This window comes from Halichoerus grypus, chromosome 6 (genome assembly GCF_964656455.1).
Source record: "Halichoerus grypus chromosome 6, mHalGry1.hap1.1, whole genome shotgun sequence".
Taxonomy (NCBI): domain Eukaryota; kingdom Metazoa; phylum Chordata; class Mammalia; order Carnivora; family Phocidae; genus Halichoerus; species Halichoerus grypus.
The window spans coordinates 117,049,720-117,068,510 of NC_135717.1; the positions used below are offsets into that span (position 1 = coordinate 117,049,720).

An 18,791-nucleotide genomic window follows, 5' to 3' on the forward strand; every position below is an offset into this window, starting at 1 on the left:
CCCCTTGTGTGTCCTCATCTTTGATAGGATGGGACCATTCACCTTAGGGGCCCAAACTAGGAACTTGAGCATTATTTTCAACTTCTATATCTGTACGTCTCACATCCAATTAAGTGTCGTGTCCTTTGTGGCTCAGTTGTTCCTAAACCTGTCTGTACATAAGAATCACCTCGGGGTCTTTAAAAAAGCAAATTAATGGGCCTTCCCCAGACTTACTAATAATAACTTAGATCTCCAGAGTTGGCAACCACAATTCCAGTATTTTTTAAATACAGGATTCTTGGGCTCTTTGTGATTCTGATCTATACTCGGGTTTAGGAAGTTGAGGATTCATGGCTGTGAACTATACATATAAAATGTGACTCTGTCATTCCTTTCTTTTTATCCTGGCTGCATTGTCAGGATTCAAGCCCTCATCATCTCTCACCTCTCCTGTCCCTCCCTCGCCAGTGTCTGTGTCTCCAGTCCCTCTCCATGGTGCTGGGCTCGCCCCAGCTTAAAGCCGCAGAGACTGCCTGCTGGTAAAGCCTAAACTCCTTCAGATGATAATTACGCTCTTTTACAGTTTGGCCCCAACCCTTCTGGCCTCACTTCTCACCACTCCCCCATGCATCCTGTGCTATAGGATTTCATACTAGGATGCTATTTCTGACAACTTTAAACGCACCATATACTTCTATGTTTCTTTTCCTTTGCATATGCTGTTCCTCTGCCTGGAATGCTCTCACCACCACCCCCATTTCCTCCAGCCACTGTCAAACTCCTGCTCATTCTTTAAGCTCCAGGTCAACTGACACCTACTCAGTGAAACACCGCCCCCACCCCCCGCCCCAGCTTTCCTAATTTGAACGACTTGCTCCTTCTTTTATGATCTTGGTTTTATGATCTTCACATCTCAGTTACAGTATATACCAGTCTGCTTTATTTTAGTTATTGTGTCTTGTGAGTTGGACAGCAAGGTTGATGCTTAGACCTTTATATCTCATATGACCTTACACAGCCCTTCACATGCAGTAAATATTTGTTGAATGGATGGTGTTCTAAAACATCAAGATGTCTAGGATGAATTGATAATGTCAGCTCTCGCCTTTCTTCTTTGCAGTGTCTATTCAGGTCACCAGTCCATCTTAATTCCTCCTATGGAGTTAGAAAACAACCTTTTCCTCTGGCTCTCCACTGTCAACCAGTACAAAATAAGGGACACTTTCTGCTCCTATTCAGTAATGGAGCTCTGCACCAAAGGGCTTGGAAACCAAGTGGAGGTGCTAAAGGTAAGCAACCACACAAGTAGCTGGTCCCAAGAGCCCTGAAAGAAACGGGCCACGCATGACGAGACCCGAGCCGGGCCTGACAGGCCTATCTGCCTGCTTTTTTCTAGCCAGCCAACATTTTGTAAACCTCAGAAATTTTATTTCTTCCACTTTCTAATTTCATGCGCTCTTTTAGAGTTTAATCTGAGTCTTACTTTGTGGAGAGGAAGGTGAAACTAGTCAGGAGGCTGAATGGAAATGACTTCGTGGAAAGATGAAAGAGAACCATGACGCCCAGTAGGATTTTTTTCCAAGAAAATTTGCAGCCCCAGAGTGGTGGAGATTGGGGTGTGCCCCAAAGATCAGGGGAGCTCATTCGTGTGTGTCCCCAGGGATGATATGTCTGACTGGCATATGAGAGAGTCAGAGGACACTGATTTTCTTTAATAGAGAATTATGTGGATTTTAAGAAACAAAACAAGAGCACAGGGGAAGGGAGAGAAAAATAAAACAAGACGAAATCAGAGAGGGAGATAAACCATAGGAGACTCTTAATCATAGGAAACGAACTGAGGGTTGCTGGAGGGGAGGTGGGTGGGGGGATGGAGTAACTGGGTGATGGACATTAAGGAGGGTACGTGATGTAATGAGCACTGGGTGTTATAGAAGACTGATGAATCACTGACCTCTACCTCTGAAATTAATAATACATTATATGTCAACTGAACTTAAATAAGAATAAATAAATAAATAAAAATAGAGGATTGACCCTAAGAAGGATAAAAAGAAATAAGATTCGATCTCTAGAGTGCTGGATTTCTTTTTCTCTCAGTCCCTTCTCTCCATTTTGAAATAGGAAGACATCTAAAGCACAGAAATGGGGAGGTATAAAAATGGATCGCTGAAGAATCTAAGATTTTTAGATAAAAGAGGAAAGAAATAGAGAATGAACAGATTTACCAGTGGGTAGTGATGTTAGTGGAATGCCTTGGCATTTCTGAAAACTTTAGTCTTTTCCCTGAGTGTCTGAGATGAGAATACATAGTTCCTTGGCTCTTCTGACCAAAGAGATAGAACAATGGCCCTACTATTCGGTTCTTTTTCTGTTCCTACTAACTTCAACTCCCGGGCCATTGGTGTCTTACAGACCAGAGGAATCAACCTCTCCTGCATCCGGACATGTGTGGTTGTGGCTGAGGAGCGACCCCGCATTGCCCTCCAGCAGTCCTTCTCCAAGCTCTTCAAAGACATCGGGCTGTCCCCTCGGGCTGTCAGCACCACTTTTGGATCCAGAGTCAATGTAGCGATATGTTTACAGGTGACTGTCATGAAATCTTGCTTGATAATAAATGGAAGCAGAGTGTGTGGTGCTCCACAGCAGAGGCTTCAAAGCCAGGCAGCCTGGCGGGAGCCCAGTTCCACTTACTTGCTCTGGGACCGCAGGCTCTTCATTTGGATTTCACGGTGCCTCATTTTGCTCATCTGTAGGATGAAGATAATAGAATTGTTCTTCACAGGGTCATTCTGTAGAATCACTGAGTTACTAGGTACACACGCTTGGAGTCACGCCCAGCAGATGAGCCCCAATTTAAATGTTTACTTCTAGTAGTTTAATAGTACATGATGATGAACCAAGATTTTTGAGTCCTATTTGAATTTTATTAATATCTTACCTTCTGTTTTTCTGTCTCCTTCTTTTTTTTTTTTAAACAAAGGAAGCACAAATAAGCCTGTATTCTTTTCTTCAGCCAGATGGCAACTTTGCCATGTTATTGTTGGTGGGTAAATAATAGAAAAGAACTAAGTCTGATTTTAGGGAGCTGGGAGGCTAATACGGTAAATATAGGTAGGGAAAAGAGGGAGTAAAGTAAAAGAAGATGGCATACATACATGGGTGGGTACTTTCAGGGCTTCTGTGACCGTGGGCAAAAGACGTTCAGGTAGCATCATGATGATTTAACCTTGGAGCCCCATCACAGGCTCCTTACTGTCCACTTAGGCCAGTGTTGGTTTTATTTTTTTTATTTATTTTTTTTTTAAAGATTTTATTTATTTATTTGACAGAGACACAGCAAGAGAGGGAACAGAAGCAGGGGGAGTGGGAGAGGGAGAAGCAGGCTCCCCACGGAGCAGGGAGCCCGATGCGGGGCTAAATCCCAGGACCCTGGGATCATGACCTGAGCCAAAGGCAGATGCTTAACGACTGAGCCACCCAGGCGCCCCGCCAGTGTTGGTTTTAAAAATCCCGTGGATGGGGGCACCTGGGTGGCTCAGTTGTTAAGCGTCTGCCTTCGGCTCAGGTCATGATCCCAGGGTCCTGGGATCGAGCCCCGCATCGGGCTCCCTGCTCAGCGGGAAGCCTGCTTCTCCCTCTCCCACTCCCCTTGCTTGTGTTCCCTCTCTCGCTGGGTCTCTCTCTGTCAAATAAATAAAATCTTTAAAAAAAAAAAAAAAAATCCCGTGGATGCTGGCGTTCTCATCTCTGCCTTGAGTCCAGGGATGAGAACCCTCCTCAGCCTGGTAACCTTTCAGGGCTGCTCCAGCCCCTGTGACTAGGCTCCTGGCCTGCTCTCCCAGGGGAGGGAGGAAAAGAAACATGAGGCCATGAGTCTCTTTCAGGTGTTGACTGCAGCCCTGCCTCATCTGGCTGAAGAGAGGGTGAGCTTTCCGAATAGAGTTTGGATTTTTCATGTATATGGCTAAATTATCTATTTCTTGATTTGAGAATGTGAAATATGGAAACACAATTCATTTAAATTTTAAAGAAAAAGTGCACTGATTTCTTTTTCTTTAGGGAACCTCAGGGCCTGATCCAACTACTGTGTATGTAGATCTGAAATCATTGAGACATGACAGGTACAGTAAATGTATTATGCTCATTCCCTATTTGAGTTTCTAAGCATAAAAAATTCTGAGCCCCAAGAAAGCTGGCTCTCTCCCTCATTCCTTTTGTTTGTATCTTCCAGGGAGGGATGGGAAGAGGGAAGGAATTTGTTTTTATTAATACCTGATAAGATTTATGTTTGTAAGAAGAAAGCTCTAATTCTCAAGAGTTGCTGCGCTGTTCTTTAATATTAAAATGTAATACTTAGTTCCTGCCTATGTAAAACTATTTTGTGACATTTGATATAAAGTGAACTAAAATGGGTAAACTCTTTCCTCTGGGAGTTTAAAAATAAAAGATGGAACAGATAAAATAAATGAGGCAGAGTAGGGTTTTTGAAACAACACTTTATCTAAACCCCAGGAATAAAAGCCCTCCTCCTCATCAGCTAACGGGAATTTTAGCTATGTCCCAAGGTGAGTGCCTGGTCCTAGGGCTCTGGGACCTTTGCCAGGTCCCACCGACCTCGGCTGTGTTCACTGATGTGCCCCGGGGCACTGACCCAGCCTGCACAGGTAGAGCATGTCTCTAGGACAGTGGTTTTCAGTGGGAGAATTTGCCCTTCAGAGGACATTTCACAATGTCCATAGATGGTTTTGCTTGTTACAACAAGAGGGTTGCTACTGACATCTAGTGGGTAGAGGCCTGGGATGTTGGTAAACATCCTACAATGCACAGGATAGATAGCCCCTCGTAAAAAATCATAAAAGAACATTATCTGACCCAAAATGTCAGTAGTGCCAAGTTTGAGAAACTCCGCTCTAGCAGGAGAAGGAGAGACAAAATAAAGGTCTCGGGAGGGCAGTATATAGCCGTAGTAGACATGGTGCAGCCATTTTTTCAAATATATATATATATGTATGTATGTATGTATGTGTATAGTAAATACTGTTCTTCTACAGGGTTCGTCTTGTGGAACGGGGTGCCCCCCAGAGTTTGCTTCTCTCAGAGTCTGGAAAGGTAATTTGTTAACCATTGGAAGTTGGTCTACCTGGGAAATGGTTCATTTTATTTGTTTTTATTTTTTTATTTTTTATTTTTTTATTGGTTCCTTTTAAAGAAACTTGAAACCATGTAACATAATAGTACCCAGGGCAAGCCTTAATTGAAATCTGGAGATAATTCAACAATTTCACCTTAGCTAATACTTTCAAATGCATATGGGTACATAGATAAGAACTGTAGATTTGGACTTTCTTAATTTCCACAGATTCTTTTTAAAAATGCAACTGACGTGTTATTCTTATTTGACAAATCAGCAAAATTCAGTGTTCATTATATTCAAGGTGGAGAAGTGAACAGCACTTAGAAAGAGCCAATTCTGTCTTTATAAATGTTACAGGGAGAAAAATAGGGTGGCAGTGGAGAGGTGTGGTTGAAGATCAGGGAGGGCATGCATGTGTTTAAAGCTGAAAGAAACCAAAATGGGGAAGGGACTACAGATATATAGAGTGTGTGTTTATGGGGATAAGATATCTTAGATTAGAATGAGGCTTTAAAATGTTCAAGAAGAGGGGTGCCTGGGTGGCTCAGTTGTTAAGCGTCTGCCTTCGGCTCAGGTCATGATCCCGGGGTCCTGGGATCGAGCCCCGCCTCGGGCTCCCTGCTCAGCGGGAAGCCTGCTTCTCCCTCTCCCACTCCCCCTGCTTGTGTTCCCTCTCTCGCTGTCTCTCTCTCTGTCAAATAAATTTTTAAAAATCTTTAAAAAATAAAATGTTCAAGAAGAGACACAGTTACTGTCTTAGTCCCGTTGGGCTGCTATCACAGAATGCCATAGACCGGGTGGCTTATAAACAACAGAAGCTTACTTCTCACAGTTCTGGGGCCTGGAAAGTCCAAGTTCATGGCACCAGCAGATTCTGGTGAAGAATTTTTGGTTCATAGATGGCCGTCCTATTGCTGTATTCTCACATGGTAGAAGGCCCCAGCTCCTAATACCATCATATCGGGGATTTAGGTAGATGACATACAACGTATGAATTTTGGAGAGACACAGCCTTAAGTCTGTAGCAGTTCTGAACATTTACTAAGGGTGATAGAACATCAGCATAAGCTAGCGAGTTTCTCATTCTTTTGAAGAGATAGCAATGATGCCTCAGAATTCCTTCTAGGAATTCTGAAGGGCATAGGGGAAAACTATACAGAAAAAAGGGGATCCTACCTAACCTATCACGCAGTAGATCAAGTCCATGGAGCACTTACTCCAGTTCCTCTCTTCCATTTAAACTCTTTGAAGTGGAGTTGGGTTGATCGTCTTACCACGTTGTCAGATCTCCATCCGCCTCAGCTCGTGGTTGGGCGCCTCGGAAGCTTCTAGTGCAGTGCCTGACCCAGACCAGTGAGAACGGTCTTTTCTCTTCCTTCCTTGAGCTCTTAGATGTATGAGCCTAGATAATCATTGTAGCGCTTCTCAGCTAACCTCAGACTCTAGAAACCCATGATGGAGAAGGAGGTTTAAGGGACAGAATATGGGTAAGCAGAGAAGCCGTGAGCCATTCTTACGGCCAGCACCTGTTCTTCCTTTTCTCTCCTGAGGGAGATCCCGAGTGTGTGATGTCTTTCATGATCCCAGGGGTAGGACCCATTCTCCTGCAAAGCCGCCACCGTCCTCTCTTACTCTTCAAGTTCCTCTCACAAGCTCTTGCTGAAGACGGGAGCAGAACCTCTCACACGATCCCTCCCTGCTGCCCTTTCTGCTTTAAGGGGCTTTCCTGCCATCACTCCAGTGAACAGGATAGATCATGAGAAAGGGCAGTCACATTACAGATTCCTACTGTTATGGTTCTGGGCTGTAGTTCCTCATCCCTTTGAAGGGAAGGTAGACTGATTGGTTCCCTGGTGTATTTTTGAGGATGAACCTTATTATATACCTCTGGTCTCCACTGAGGACAATGCAGTGAGCACTACATCAGTGAGCTCCTGCCTTTGTGCACTCGCTCGCCTCACTAAAGGAGGGGTGGCAGGTGACTGCATTTCTGAGGGATCAATAGAGTTGATTGAGTCTTTGTGTTTTCCCTTTGATGCTCAGATTTTACCTGGAGTGAAAGTGGTTATTGTTAATCCCGAGACCAAAGGGCCTGTTGGAGACTCTCATCTTGGAGAGGTATGTATAATTTTTATCTTTACTCTGAAAAGTTGGCAGTAAAGACTTCAGGGTTCACATTCGAGAAGTCGGTGAAACTGTGGATTTAGCTTTTCCCCCATTGTGAATTTTCATCTTTTTTTTAAAAGAGTTTTAATCTGGGCCTCCTGGGTGGCTCAGTCGTTAAGCATCTGCCTTCAGCTCAGGTCACGATCTCAGGGTCCTGGGATTGAGCCCTGCGTTGGGCTCCCTGCTCGGCGGGGAGCCTGCTTCTCCCTCTCTCTCTGCCTGCCGCTCCCCCTGCTTGTGCACACTCGCTCTGTCAAATAAATTTAAAACAAAACAAAAAAAAGAGTTTTAATCTTTCTGTAAGGCTCAAGATTAAAAAGAGGGAGGGGCGCCTGGGTGGCTCAGTCGTTAAGCGTCTGCCTTCGGCTCAGGTCATGATTCCAGGTCCTGGGATCGAGCCCCGCATCGGGCTCCCTGCTCAATGGGAAGCCTGCTTCTCCCTCTCCCACTCCCCCTGCTTGTGTTCCCTCTCTCGCTGTGTCTCTCTCTGTCAAATAAATAAATAAAATCTTTAAAAAAAAAAAAAGATTAAAAAGAGGGAGATTGAGACCAGGATGGAGGGAAGATTTCGGCACCCAGACTACAACTAGTCACAGATTGGTCCACTGACATTCCCTTAGTTGAAAAGGAAAATGGGCAAATCCTACCTGTTTCCACCTATTAAGGGGTGGAACTGAAAGGAGCCACAAATACTAAATTTTTTAAATTCATGGAAATTTTATATTCTTATTCTAAAATGTGTCCATCTTTGTATTAGTATCAAGATTTTTTTTAAAAAATATTTTTAAAAAGACTTGATTTTTCTGCCCTCAAATATTTGAGGAGCACTGATGTTTCACCCCGTAGTTTACCGGGAGCAGAGTTGTAGGTACAGGAGCCAAATGACCTGCGCTCTGCCACTTCCCAGCCTCTAACTGTTGAGCGAGTTACTCACTTTCTCTGGGCCTCAGTTTTCTCATCCATAAATAATAATTGCACCCACCTAATTTCACCTAATGAAATTTTGCGACAGTTGGGGCACCTGGGTGGCTCAGTCGTTAAGCGTCTGCCTTCGGCTCAGGTCATGATCTCAGGGTCCTGGGATCGAGCCCCACATCGGGCTCCCTGCTCCACAGGAAGCCTGCTTCTCCTTCTCCCACTCCCCCTGCTTGTGTTCCCTCTCTCGCTGTGTCTCTCTCTGTCAAATAAATAAAATCTTAAAAAAAAAAAAAATTGTGCGACAGCTAACTACATTAATACCTGTATGTGTAATGCACGTGGAACAGTGCCTGTCACGTAATGAGTTTGCAATAAATACTAGTGTTATTACCATCGTTAGCTACTGCTATGCTGACAGTGCGAATTCAGATACCCCGTAGTGTTTTCCTGAGGGCTTTATACCTTAGCACAGCAGCACCGAAGTGATCCCTTGATGCATTTGCAGGGCTCTGGAAGGGGCTGAGGAATGAGCCAGGGAGGCGGGGTAGCATCGTGGTTAAGAGCATGGGCTCTGCAGCTCCGCAGGCTTGGGTGTGAGTCCCAGTTTCTGCATCTTAGACGAGTTACTTAACTCCTTGTTTTTTCATCTGTAAAATGGGAATAACAATAGTACAGAACTGTATTGTCACATATGTCGGGATTGATGGGGATAAGGCATAGAAAGTACTTACCTCTCTGTTTTAGCACATGGGAAACACTTGGTAAATGTCAACTGCCTTTCTTGTTGTGTTATTGTTGTTACTATAACAATGAGAATTTAAAAATAATAATCATCCGTCCAAAGAGAATTGAATTGTTAGAGTTCTATGACCCTGCTGAAATGTGACCGATGCCCTTTTCTTGTTGTAGATTTGGGTGAACAGTCCCCACACGGCCAGTGGCTATTACACCATCTATGACAGTGAGACTCTTCAAGCTGATCACTTCAACACTCGCCTCAGCTTTGGCGATGCCGCGCAGACACTCTGGGCGCGGACAGGATATCTTGGATTTGTCCGCCGGACTGAGCTCACAGCGGCCACTGGAGGTAGCTTCCTCAGCAGCGCTTTCCCTTCAGCCTGCTTTGTTTTGCAGCCGGTAGCCCTGGCTCGCCTTCCTCAGCCGGCCTTTGCGTTGTCCCCTGTGTGTGTATTTAGTCATCCCCTGCTGTGATTCTTGGACCCATATATGAATTTATATTCACTTGAAGCAAGACTTGGCCCCACGAGGAGTAACTAGGATGCAGGCACCCCACGTACCACGTCAGCATCTCTGAAGTGTGGGTGAGCACGGCCGACAGTCACGGAGACGTGCCTGGTGCTGACGGCGCCCCGGGATGCCTCGAACCCCTGCACAGGCTCCTAGGACGGGTGTTTCATCTGTCTAACGGGTGTTAGGTATGAGACTGCTTGGCAAGGCTCTGGTGTGAGCAGTCCCCCCATTACCCTCTGCTCAGTTGACTGTCATGGCTTCACTGCTGCCTGCCTGCCTTCAACTTCTCTTCCTCATGGCATTAATGGCCATGTTAAAATACCCACCAGTAGCTGTATCATCACTTCCAGACCAGGTACAGGTAACTCACTGGACTTCAAAGGCCTGAATTAGAGCAAAGTCATTTCTCCTAAGCTCCTTGAGTCTGTTCCATAGTGACCAGCGCCCATAGTTTCTCCATGGTTCACGGGGAGGCAGGATAACGTACTGCGGAAGAGGGAGGTACCCCTCACCAGGTGCCCTGGTTTTGAAGCCTCCTTCTGCCATTTGCTTTGTGACCTTGAGCAATCACTGAGCCTCTCAGTTTCCTACCTGGACAGTGGGAATGATACTGTTTCCTGGCTTATGGAAATGATGTGAGATTAACTGCTGTGTTTCTGTTGTGTTTGTTATTATAGTCTTTATGAGCTCTTCTTATATGGTGGGAATCTGCTAGACCTCCTCATCCTTCTCTCTCCAACAGCTTCTAGCACTTTGTTTTGCTCAATTTTTCAGAAATTTACCCTTTCCTGAAAATACTGTATTCAGTAGACCTAGCAAAATCATCTCTTTCTTCAAAATGCAGTATTTATATAGACATAAACCACATATGTACCCTTACATATACGGTGTGTGCATACAATTAAAACAAAAAAGATTTCTGCCATGTTCTAGCTGGATTACAAGCCTATTAATAACCAGGACTAATCTCTCCATATTCCGTAATCCTATTCCTTATATTTGGACTCCTTGCAGATGTCTAGGAACAACACATGCTCATTTCTTCTCCCTCTCAAATCCACTCTCCCTGCTCCACCCCTCCCCCAGCTGTCATCTGGCTGGCTAATTCCTATTTATCCGTAAAAGCCTAGCCTGGTTTCGGCTTTTCTTTCCCTGAACCCTTGAACTGAGCACAGGGAGTATCCTCTGCTCACCTCACACACACCTCATGCGCATTCCTAGCACGGGGCTTACCGTGTCACGGTGGAACACCTGTTGTGTGTCTTTCTCTCCCACTAGACAGTAAGTGTCTCCAGAGCGGGAATCATGTTTTGTCATCTTCCCAGCACTGGACACAGTTTCTGGGACATAGTAGTAATAATAATAATCATCATAGCTAATTCTTTTTTAGCACTTACAATGTACCAGGCATCATGTTAACTCCCCCACCTGGATTATCTCATGTAATACTCACAGCAGCCATGTATTGTTCTCCCTGTCTCACAGAGGGGGAGGCAGGACTCGGAGACTTAAGTAATTGGCTCAAGGTTACACAGCTGGTGAGTGGTGGGGTCAAGTGACGTGGCAGGCAGTCTGAGCTGGTGCTCTTCACTCCAACGTTGTGTTGCGCTCATTATGTCTGATGAACCAGATTTCTCTTTTTCTTTCTGTCAGAGCGTCACGATGCATTATATGTGGTGGGAGCTCTGGACGAAACGCTGGAGCTGAGAGGATTACGATACCACCCGATCGATATCGAGACCTCAGTGTCCCGGATCCACAGGAGCATTGCTGAATGGTAAATGCCCCCGCACAGAATGGGTTTGCCGGCCCAGCTGCAGTGTAGTGTCAGTTAAAACTGATCTAAGTAGTCAGCCATCCCTACCAGATACCCCCTACAGACCTAGAACTCCTAGGGGAGTAAGAGAGTAAATGGACTGATTCTTGTCGTGATGTGCCGTCTGCTGCGGCAGATGAGGTCGTGGAGACACTGAGACAGGCTCCGTGGAACCACCAGGGAGTCGAGTACTGATAGATTCTTACCGTTGGAAGAGATCTGATCATCTGTCTCTAGAAAGTCGGTGTAATATGGTGGAAAGAACCATGACTTGAAGTTCAAAAGACCCAACTTGAAGGCCCAGCTCTCCCACATTAGGCAGCTTTTCTCATGTAAAATACTTTCTCTGCTATTTCCTAATTATGGGGAGGATCAAATGGGAATGTGCTTCGCAAACTGTCAAATGGTAAGCAGATGAAAAAGGTCATTATGACTTCATCCAACTTCCCTCTCAGTGTAGGAATTCCCTCCACATTATCCCTGATAAAGAAATATCCAGCCTCACACTGACTAAAAATTCCTTAAAATTAAAACTCGATAGTTTTTACCTAGTGGCTTTCATGCTGGATTCTTGACAATACAGAATCCACCCAGTTTTTTTCCTACATTTTTAATGCAGTATGTCCTTCCTTGGTGGTGGTTTTTTTTTTTCTTTTGTTTTTTTAACCCATAGTGGCCGCAATTCTTTCTGTGGCTGCTCATGCTTTCTAGATGCTCCTTTGTCAGCATCTTTTTTTTTTTTTAAGATTTTATTTATTTATTCGACAGCGTGAGAGAGTACAAGCAGGGGGGAGTAGTAGAGGGAGAGAGAGAGAAGCAGGCTTCCCGCTGAGCAGGGAGCCTGACGTGGGGCTCGATCCCAGGACCCTGAGATCATGACCTGAGCCGAAGGCAGACACTTAACCATCTGAGCCACCCAGGCGCCCCTTGTCAGCATCTTCATCTCACTTTGGTCAGAGTCTCTCCCCAGACCCGAGCAATGCCCATGAATTATAAGAACAATACAGAGAAGTCAGGTGCCATGGTTACCCTCTAGTTTTAGACCTTTGACTTTTTTTTTTTTTAGACCTTTTGACTTTTTATGCAACCAAGTATTGTGTACATTTTCTTTTTTAATGATTGGAATCTGTTTTTTAAAGCTATTTAACATCTCATGTCACAGGTCAGGTCATACCTTCTAACCCAGCAGTCCCACTCCATGTAAGGCAACTTTCTACCTTATGTCACTTTTATGGCCCGATGGGAGAGACACCTGTATGGGGCACTAAGCACAGATGAGAGGTCCACTCCCTTCCTGTTGGGCCTCAGAGTATTATCTTTGTCAAAGCTCTTCAGTTGCAAATAACAGAAACTCTCTTGAAAAAAAACTTAAGCAAAAGAGAGTTAATGAAAAGAATACCTGGCTACCTCAGAGGTTCCTAAGAGTCTCTCTGGATCTCAAGAAAGGTAGAAGTAAGGGATGGGAAGGCCATCAGGAACCACTGTCCTCTCACTTTCTAGAGCCATAGAGGCATCCACTTCATTCTTTCTCTCGTCCCGGAAGAGCCATTCTCTGTGCTGCTCTGGACACCCGGCTACCCCAGAACTTTCACATGTGCCTAGTTCACATGACCAGCTAACAACTTTCAAACCCATTGCCAAACCCCCGAGAGACTGTAGATGGCTCAGCTAATCAGCTGCGATCACAGGGGCAAGGTCATGGCAGGCATGGCTGCTAGCCTTCTGCTTGGATCTGAGAGAGAAGACAGTTGTCAGGGAAATTGGGATAAGTCTTGAGCAGATACTATGAAAGATGCCTGGTAAATGTAATGACGTGTTAACTGAATGTCATTGAAATTTCAGTGCCGTGTTCACATGGACCAACTTGCTTGTGGTGGTTGTGGAACTGTGTGGCTCTGAACAGGAAGCCCTAGATCTGGTTCCTTTAGTGACAAACGTGGTCCTGGAAGAGCATTACCTCATCGTTGGCGTCGTGGTGGTGGTGGACCCAGGTGTTATCCCCATCAACTCCAGAGGAGAGAAGCAGAGGATGCACCTCCGTGACAGCTTCCTGGCTGACCAGTTAGACCCCATCTATGTGGCTTATAACATGTAACCAGCCTTGTGGGGATCACAGGGGGGCCATCCTGAAAAACCACAAGGACCAAAGACCAGTGACTAGGAGCAAGCTTTCATATGATGTGAAATACGCTGAGATGGTTACATTATATCCTTCATCTCATCCTGTGGGATTCTGCAATCACAGGACTCACAGGAAAGGGGAATCGTATGGTAGCAAATGAAAAAAATGTTAACGGTCCATTAGTCATGAGCTTTGACATAGCGTGAGCAGCACGTTACTAAAGCGATTCCATGCATGTTGCATTTTTTTCATCTGTTGTATATACTTGTATTTTTATCTAATGCTGTTTTAGAATTTTGTAAGGGAGTTTAATGAATTCACATGAAGGGGGTAGTCAGGAGTTCTCCAGTTCCCCACTCTGTACTGTATTCTGCCGTTTTACCATAGCTGGACTTTTTGCAGGTTTGTTGACGTGGAACTGCTCAGCTTATTTTCTGCTGACCCATAATAAGCAAATCAAATAACCCACTGAATAGGAGAGTTACTTTATATATATATAATTCTTGAGAGTAAAACATTTTGACCAGTGTTTTAAACGTGTAAATAAGAATACACACAATTCAGCTAAACAATTGAAGAATTGGCGTGTGTAGTCATGACAACTAAAGTAGAAGCATTTCTACTTGGTGAGAATTTCAATATTCTCTTAATGCAGTGTAATTGAATAGGTAACTAAAAAGTGCAAATTGTTTGCAGGTTTCGCTGCACATTGTACTATGTCTCTGTTGGCTGATGTATTTTATAAACGAAAGCTGCCTCTGTTTTTCAAGCTTGCATTCCCAGAATCAGCTTAAGCTTTTAAGAATTCAACCTGTTTCTACAAGCTGAAAAATCTCGGTTTAAAAATCAAACTGTTATGAAAAGGCTAAGCTTCATTAGATCCCACCCTATCCTAAGAACCACAAGAACTCACTCCGGCCCCCAGTGTTGAAACTGTGTTTCAGGTTTAGAGTGACTACATAAGATTTTAGGATTTCCTCTTTTTCCAGGCCTATTGTCAACTTCGTCTCCAGTTTATCCATATAGCTTCTCTTCGGAAAACTGAAGAGTGTCCTCTGTTCTTCCAGTTCATGAGGGCAGGGATTTTAGGAACAAGAATGACAAGCTGGGAAGGCAGTGGGATCAGCAGTCACGGGAAACCATAAAGGTGACATAACTACAGATCTCAAAACTGACCGATTTGGGTTGCCAAAATAGTGAGGCTTATGCTGAAATAGGGGAAGTCTGATGTATGCAAGAAACTCTTTTGAAATAACTGTGGTGCCCAGGCCAAGTGGACTGAGCGTGGGACTGAGTTTGGCCTCTGGCTCGGTTTCCTTTCTTTGGTCTGATACTTCATGTATTTGAATATAGTTGAATTTTATTATTTTTTTCTTACAGAAATATTTTTAAAAATTAAAAAAAAAAGAAAAGCTCCAAGTGAACAGAGTTAACTTGTTATATCAGAATGGACCCACTCTGGTCTATTGTGTAAATATTTATTTAGACTATTTTAATAATACATATTATTTACCCCACTGTAACATCATGTAAACTAAATATGTTTTTAAACAATTTTTAAGACTTGTAATTACCCTGAAAATAAGGTTTATAATGCAAAGCCCAGACCCTTCGTCACTCTCGGGGGCTGCCCTTCAGTCTTGTGGCTCCAAGCCACTTTCTTGCCTCCCTTTTACATAAGCCTCTTTTCCTCCCAGTTTTTTCTCTGCTGAGGGTAGACCTCAAGACATTTTCCAGTTCCAGATCTCTTTTTTGACATTTTGGATGAAATTAATTTACACATGATGGAAGAGGTTCTAAGATGTACAGAAAAAAAGTACTTACATTGGGGCAGGAAATCCCAGTGACTAGCTACGGTTCAGTTTGCAGAAAGAACAGCCTGCTTATTTGGAAAGTAATTTTCTTACAATAGTTTTTAATGATTCACTAAACAAAGCAAGGGATCCTGAGGATTAAATAGTTCTATCTCCATAATCCACGAGTTCTAAGAAAAAAATATAGGCAGAGTCTTATCCTATGGGTTGCTTTGAAAATTCTTACTGCACAAGTTAGGGTGTCTGGTAGAAACATAATGTGAGCCACATCGGTCATCTTAAATTTTCTAGTAACCACATTTGCACAAGTAAAAAGAAACCAGTGAAATTGACTTTAATATCTTTTATTTAACTCAGTATATCAAAAATACTATAATTTCCATGTGGAATCAATATGAAAAGGGATTGAGATACTTTCTTTTCTTTTTTTCATATTAAGTCTTTGAAACCCAGTGTGTATTAAGCACATTTCAGTTCGGACTACCCATACTTCAAGTTTTCAGATAGCCACGTATGGCTAGTAGCTACAGTATTGGGCAGAGGTGATGTGTACTCATTCTTTCAAATAAGATACTCCAGTAATCTCAGAGTATGGTCAACTCCCAGTTACTTAGGGTCTGATTATCTGGGTTTGTAGTTCCTCAGGCCTCTGATTTATCTTTAGTTTTTGCTTTCTACCTTGTGGCTGCTTTATTGATCTTTTGCATATTCCCCAAAGCCAGAATATGCTAGTGGAGGAAAGAAAGCTGAGCTATGTCTTCAGGACCTTCTCAGTAACTGTGGTAAAGGATCCTCTGGAAGGGGAAGAGAGTCCAGTCGTTAGCCTGTGGGTGTTTGAGGGGTCATCTATAGTTTTAATGCCTAGTCTGGTACAGACTTGGATCAGAAAACTTCCTCCTGATGACACAGTGCTCTTGCCCTTTCCACATTAAGTAGAACCTTTGTGGTAGAATGGACTCTTAGGACAGACCCAAAAGGCCATTACCGATAGAAACAGCCTAGCCAAAACTCTGGAACACATTCTGTCTGGGTTTTTATTTTATGCCTGTGAAAAAGACAACGAGATTAATAGCAAGCCCCCATTTCAGTTAAGAGAAATCCATTCATCTAACAGCTTTTGAACCTCTTTCTGCCTCTCAGCAGAAGTAATTGAGGTAGATCAGGAAGGGGCTGCCTCAGGAAAATTCCTAAGCCCAAGGGATTCTTAGAGCTGCACAAGTATCATCTCCTGCATCAGTGAGACCCTGGGAATGACCGGCATGCTAACGGGCATCGGTGTGAATCCACAGCCTTTATTTACTTGCTGCCTCAGAAAGGGGGCCCGGTCCAGACCACCGCCACCATCAAGCCCTTTCCTCACGAAGTTGTGCTGCCTCGGGCTGTTTAGGGACCATTGCCTGTCTGTTGGTAATATAAGTGTGTCTCCTTTCTTTAGTCCCTGGGCAGTGCTTGCTTAATGCTTTTGTTGAATCAACAAAGGGCCTGAGGCCTTAGGTTTTTTTGTTAAGGTCTCCGCCCCAGGCATGGTGCTCAATATCTTGGCCAAATAAATTACTTTCCTTGAATATCCAGCAATCTTTTAGACTAAAGCAATGAGGAGTTATCACCTCACCCTCAAACTCCAACATGACTTATGCCTTAGTGTTGTTTTTGTTGTCTGCTTTGATGTAAAAGCAAGAGTATTTGGAGCAAGAAGCTGCAGTACTCCAAATACACAATAGGCCTTTTCTTTATCATTCATAAAACATTTCTGGTCTAGGTATGTGTAGATGGGCCATGTTATTTGTCCACAGGAAGAGTGTGTAAAGATATAAGAATAATTTTTTAGTCCTAAATGATGTTTTGTTTACTTTCTGTCAAGATATTTACCAGTGTCAAATTCAAACTATAGTACTGTGTAATTATGTATAAAGTTTTTTTATTTATTTGAAATTAGACTAGATATACATTTTTAAATTTAACATCTGGCTGGACAGTGTTCTATTAACTCATTGAATGTGTTTCCTTTGTCTTGTGTTAATAAATATTGATGCCTGATTGTGTTTAATGCTTCACACATTGGGAAGATTGATAAATTGGAACTGATAAATTTTAAATTTAACCTCAGATGGTAAGACCTAAAGATAGCTAGAGTGGTCTAAGGAAAATGAACACAGAGATCCAAAGTTACAGTAAATCAGTGCTGTAACAGGAAGACAAATCAAGGAACACAAGAGGGTCATTTTGAAAACTAAGAAGCCTTTGTCAGGAACAATTAAAGTTTAGGTTTCCTCCTACCCACGTGGCATGTGGTAGTTTTAAACTATGGATCATAAATTTTATTTTTTTTCTCATCTGTGGTTGGACTGGATTTCAGCCTTCACTAAAGTGATGTCATTTGTTCTTCATGTCTTGGTTTCAACTTAACGTGAGCCCATCAAATTGTGCGTGTTCTCCAACACTGAAACTGGTCCTTGAACTATTACTGTCCAACCTATTTAGGCAGCTGAGCACATTTTTTTCACCTAACATACATTTATTGAATATCTACCCATTAGGCCCAAGACACTGCAACAGAACTGAAGCTAAAGAGAGAAAATTAAGTCACTGCTTTCAAGGAGATCCAGGAAAACAGTACAATATATTAAGGGTTATGAGTAGGGGTGGACAGTGGCAGCAGGTAGGACAGGCACCAATCCAATGATGAGGGGGAATAATGAGGACTACTTGCTGGAAGAGGTGACATCGGAACTGAGTTTTGTTTTTAAAGATTTTATTTATTTGAGAGCACGAGCCAGGGAGGGACAGAGGGAGAGGGAGAAGCAGACTCCCTGCTGAGCAGGGAGCCCGACGTGGGACTCGATCCCAGGACCTTGGGATCATGACCTGAGCTGAAGGCAGACGCTTAACTGGCTGAGCCACCCAGGCGCTCCTGAACTGAGTTTTGAAGGATGAGACAGCCAGATAAAGCAACAAGTAGAAAGGCAGAGTTGGATTTTCTGCGAACTACCATTCGTTATTAGGATGGAGGGTTTGAAGGGAGAAAAGTTAAAGCTAGTTATCTATGGAGGCTTGATCCAAGCACAGATCACCAAGGGCTTTGTGTATCTTGCTAGGAATTTTGGACTTTTATCCAGAGGACTAAAGAGAGCCAATGAGAGGTTTAGAGCAAGGGAATGACATACTCAAATTTGCAACCTAGGAAATTACGCTGGTGGTATAGGACATGGATTGGTGTCGGCAGGGAAAGTGATAAAAGCCCAGGCAGGGAGACTGGTTGGGAGGCCTTTGCAGAAACCGCAGGGATAGAGCAAGGTCACTTCAGCCAGGACGGTGACGGGATGGAGACGAGGCAGTGTATGCAAACTTGGGAGACGGTGAGATTTCAATGACTGGATATTCAGGCTAAGGAAGGAGGAATCCAAAATAACTCCTTGGGGAGTTAGGTAGATGTGGGGTCATTTACCAAGGTAGGGAACAAAAGAAAAGGAACAGATGTGGGAAAAAAGATGGTATGTTCCATTTTGGTCATGTTCATTTGAGGTGCAATGGCACATGCAAGTGAGGAAGTTCAACAGGCAGCTCAATATTTAGGTCTCTGCCTCA

At 43.6% G+C, this 18,791-nt stretch overlaps 1 protein-coding gene across 2 annotated transcripts in view; it reads left to right on the forward strand.

Annotated features, from left to right (window-relative positions):
* DIP2B (disco interacting protein 2 homolog B) overlaps window positions 1–17,243 on the forward strand; it is a 222,341-nt gene extending 205,098 nt beyond the window's left edge. For both annotated transcript variants that reach the window (XM_036098925.2, XM_036098926.2), the window contains exons 31-38: window positions 1,103–1,271; window positions 2,398–2,568; window positions 4,045–4,106; window positions 5,037–5,094; window positions 7,163–7,237; window positions 9,113–9,290; window positions 11,108–11,231; window positions 13,113–17,243. In XM_036098925.2, coding sequence (XP_035954818.1) covers window positions 1,103–1,271; window positions 2,398–2,568; window positions 4,045–4,106; window positions 5,037–5,094; window positions 7,163–7,237; window positions 9,113–9,290; window positions 11,108–11,231; window positions 13,113–13,365 — 1,090 coding nt within the window. In that variant the 3' untranslated portion in view covers window positions 13,366–17,243. The remainder of the gene's footprint in view (window positions 1–1,102; window positions 1,272–2,397; window positions 2,569–4,044; window positions 4,107–5,036; window positions 5,095–7,162; window positions 7,238–9,112; window positions 9,291–11,107; window positions 11,232–13,112) is intronic.
* The last annotated feature ends 1,548 nt before the right edge of the window (window positions 17,244–18,791 follow it).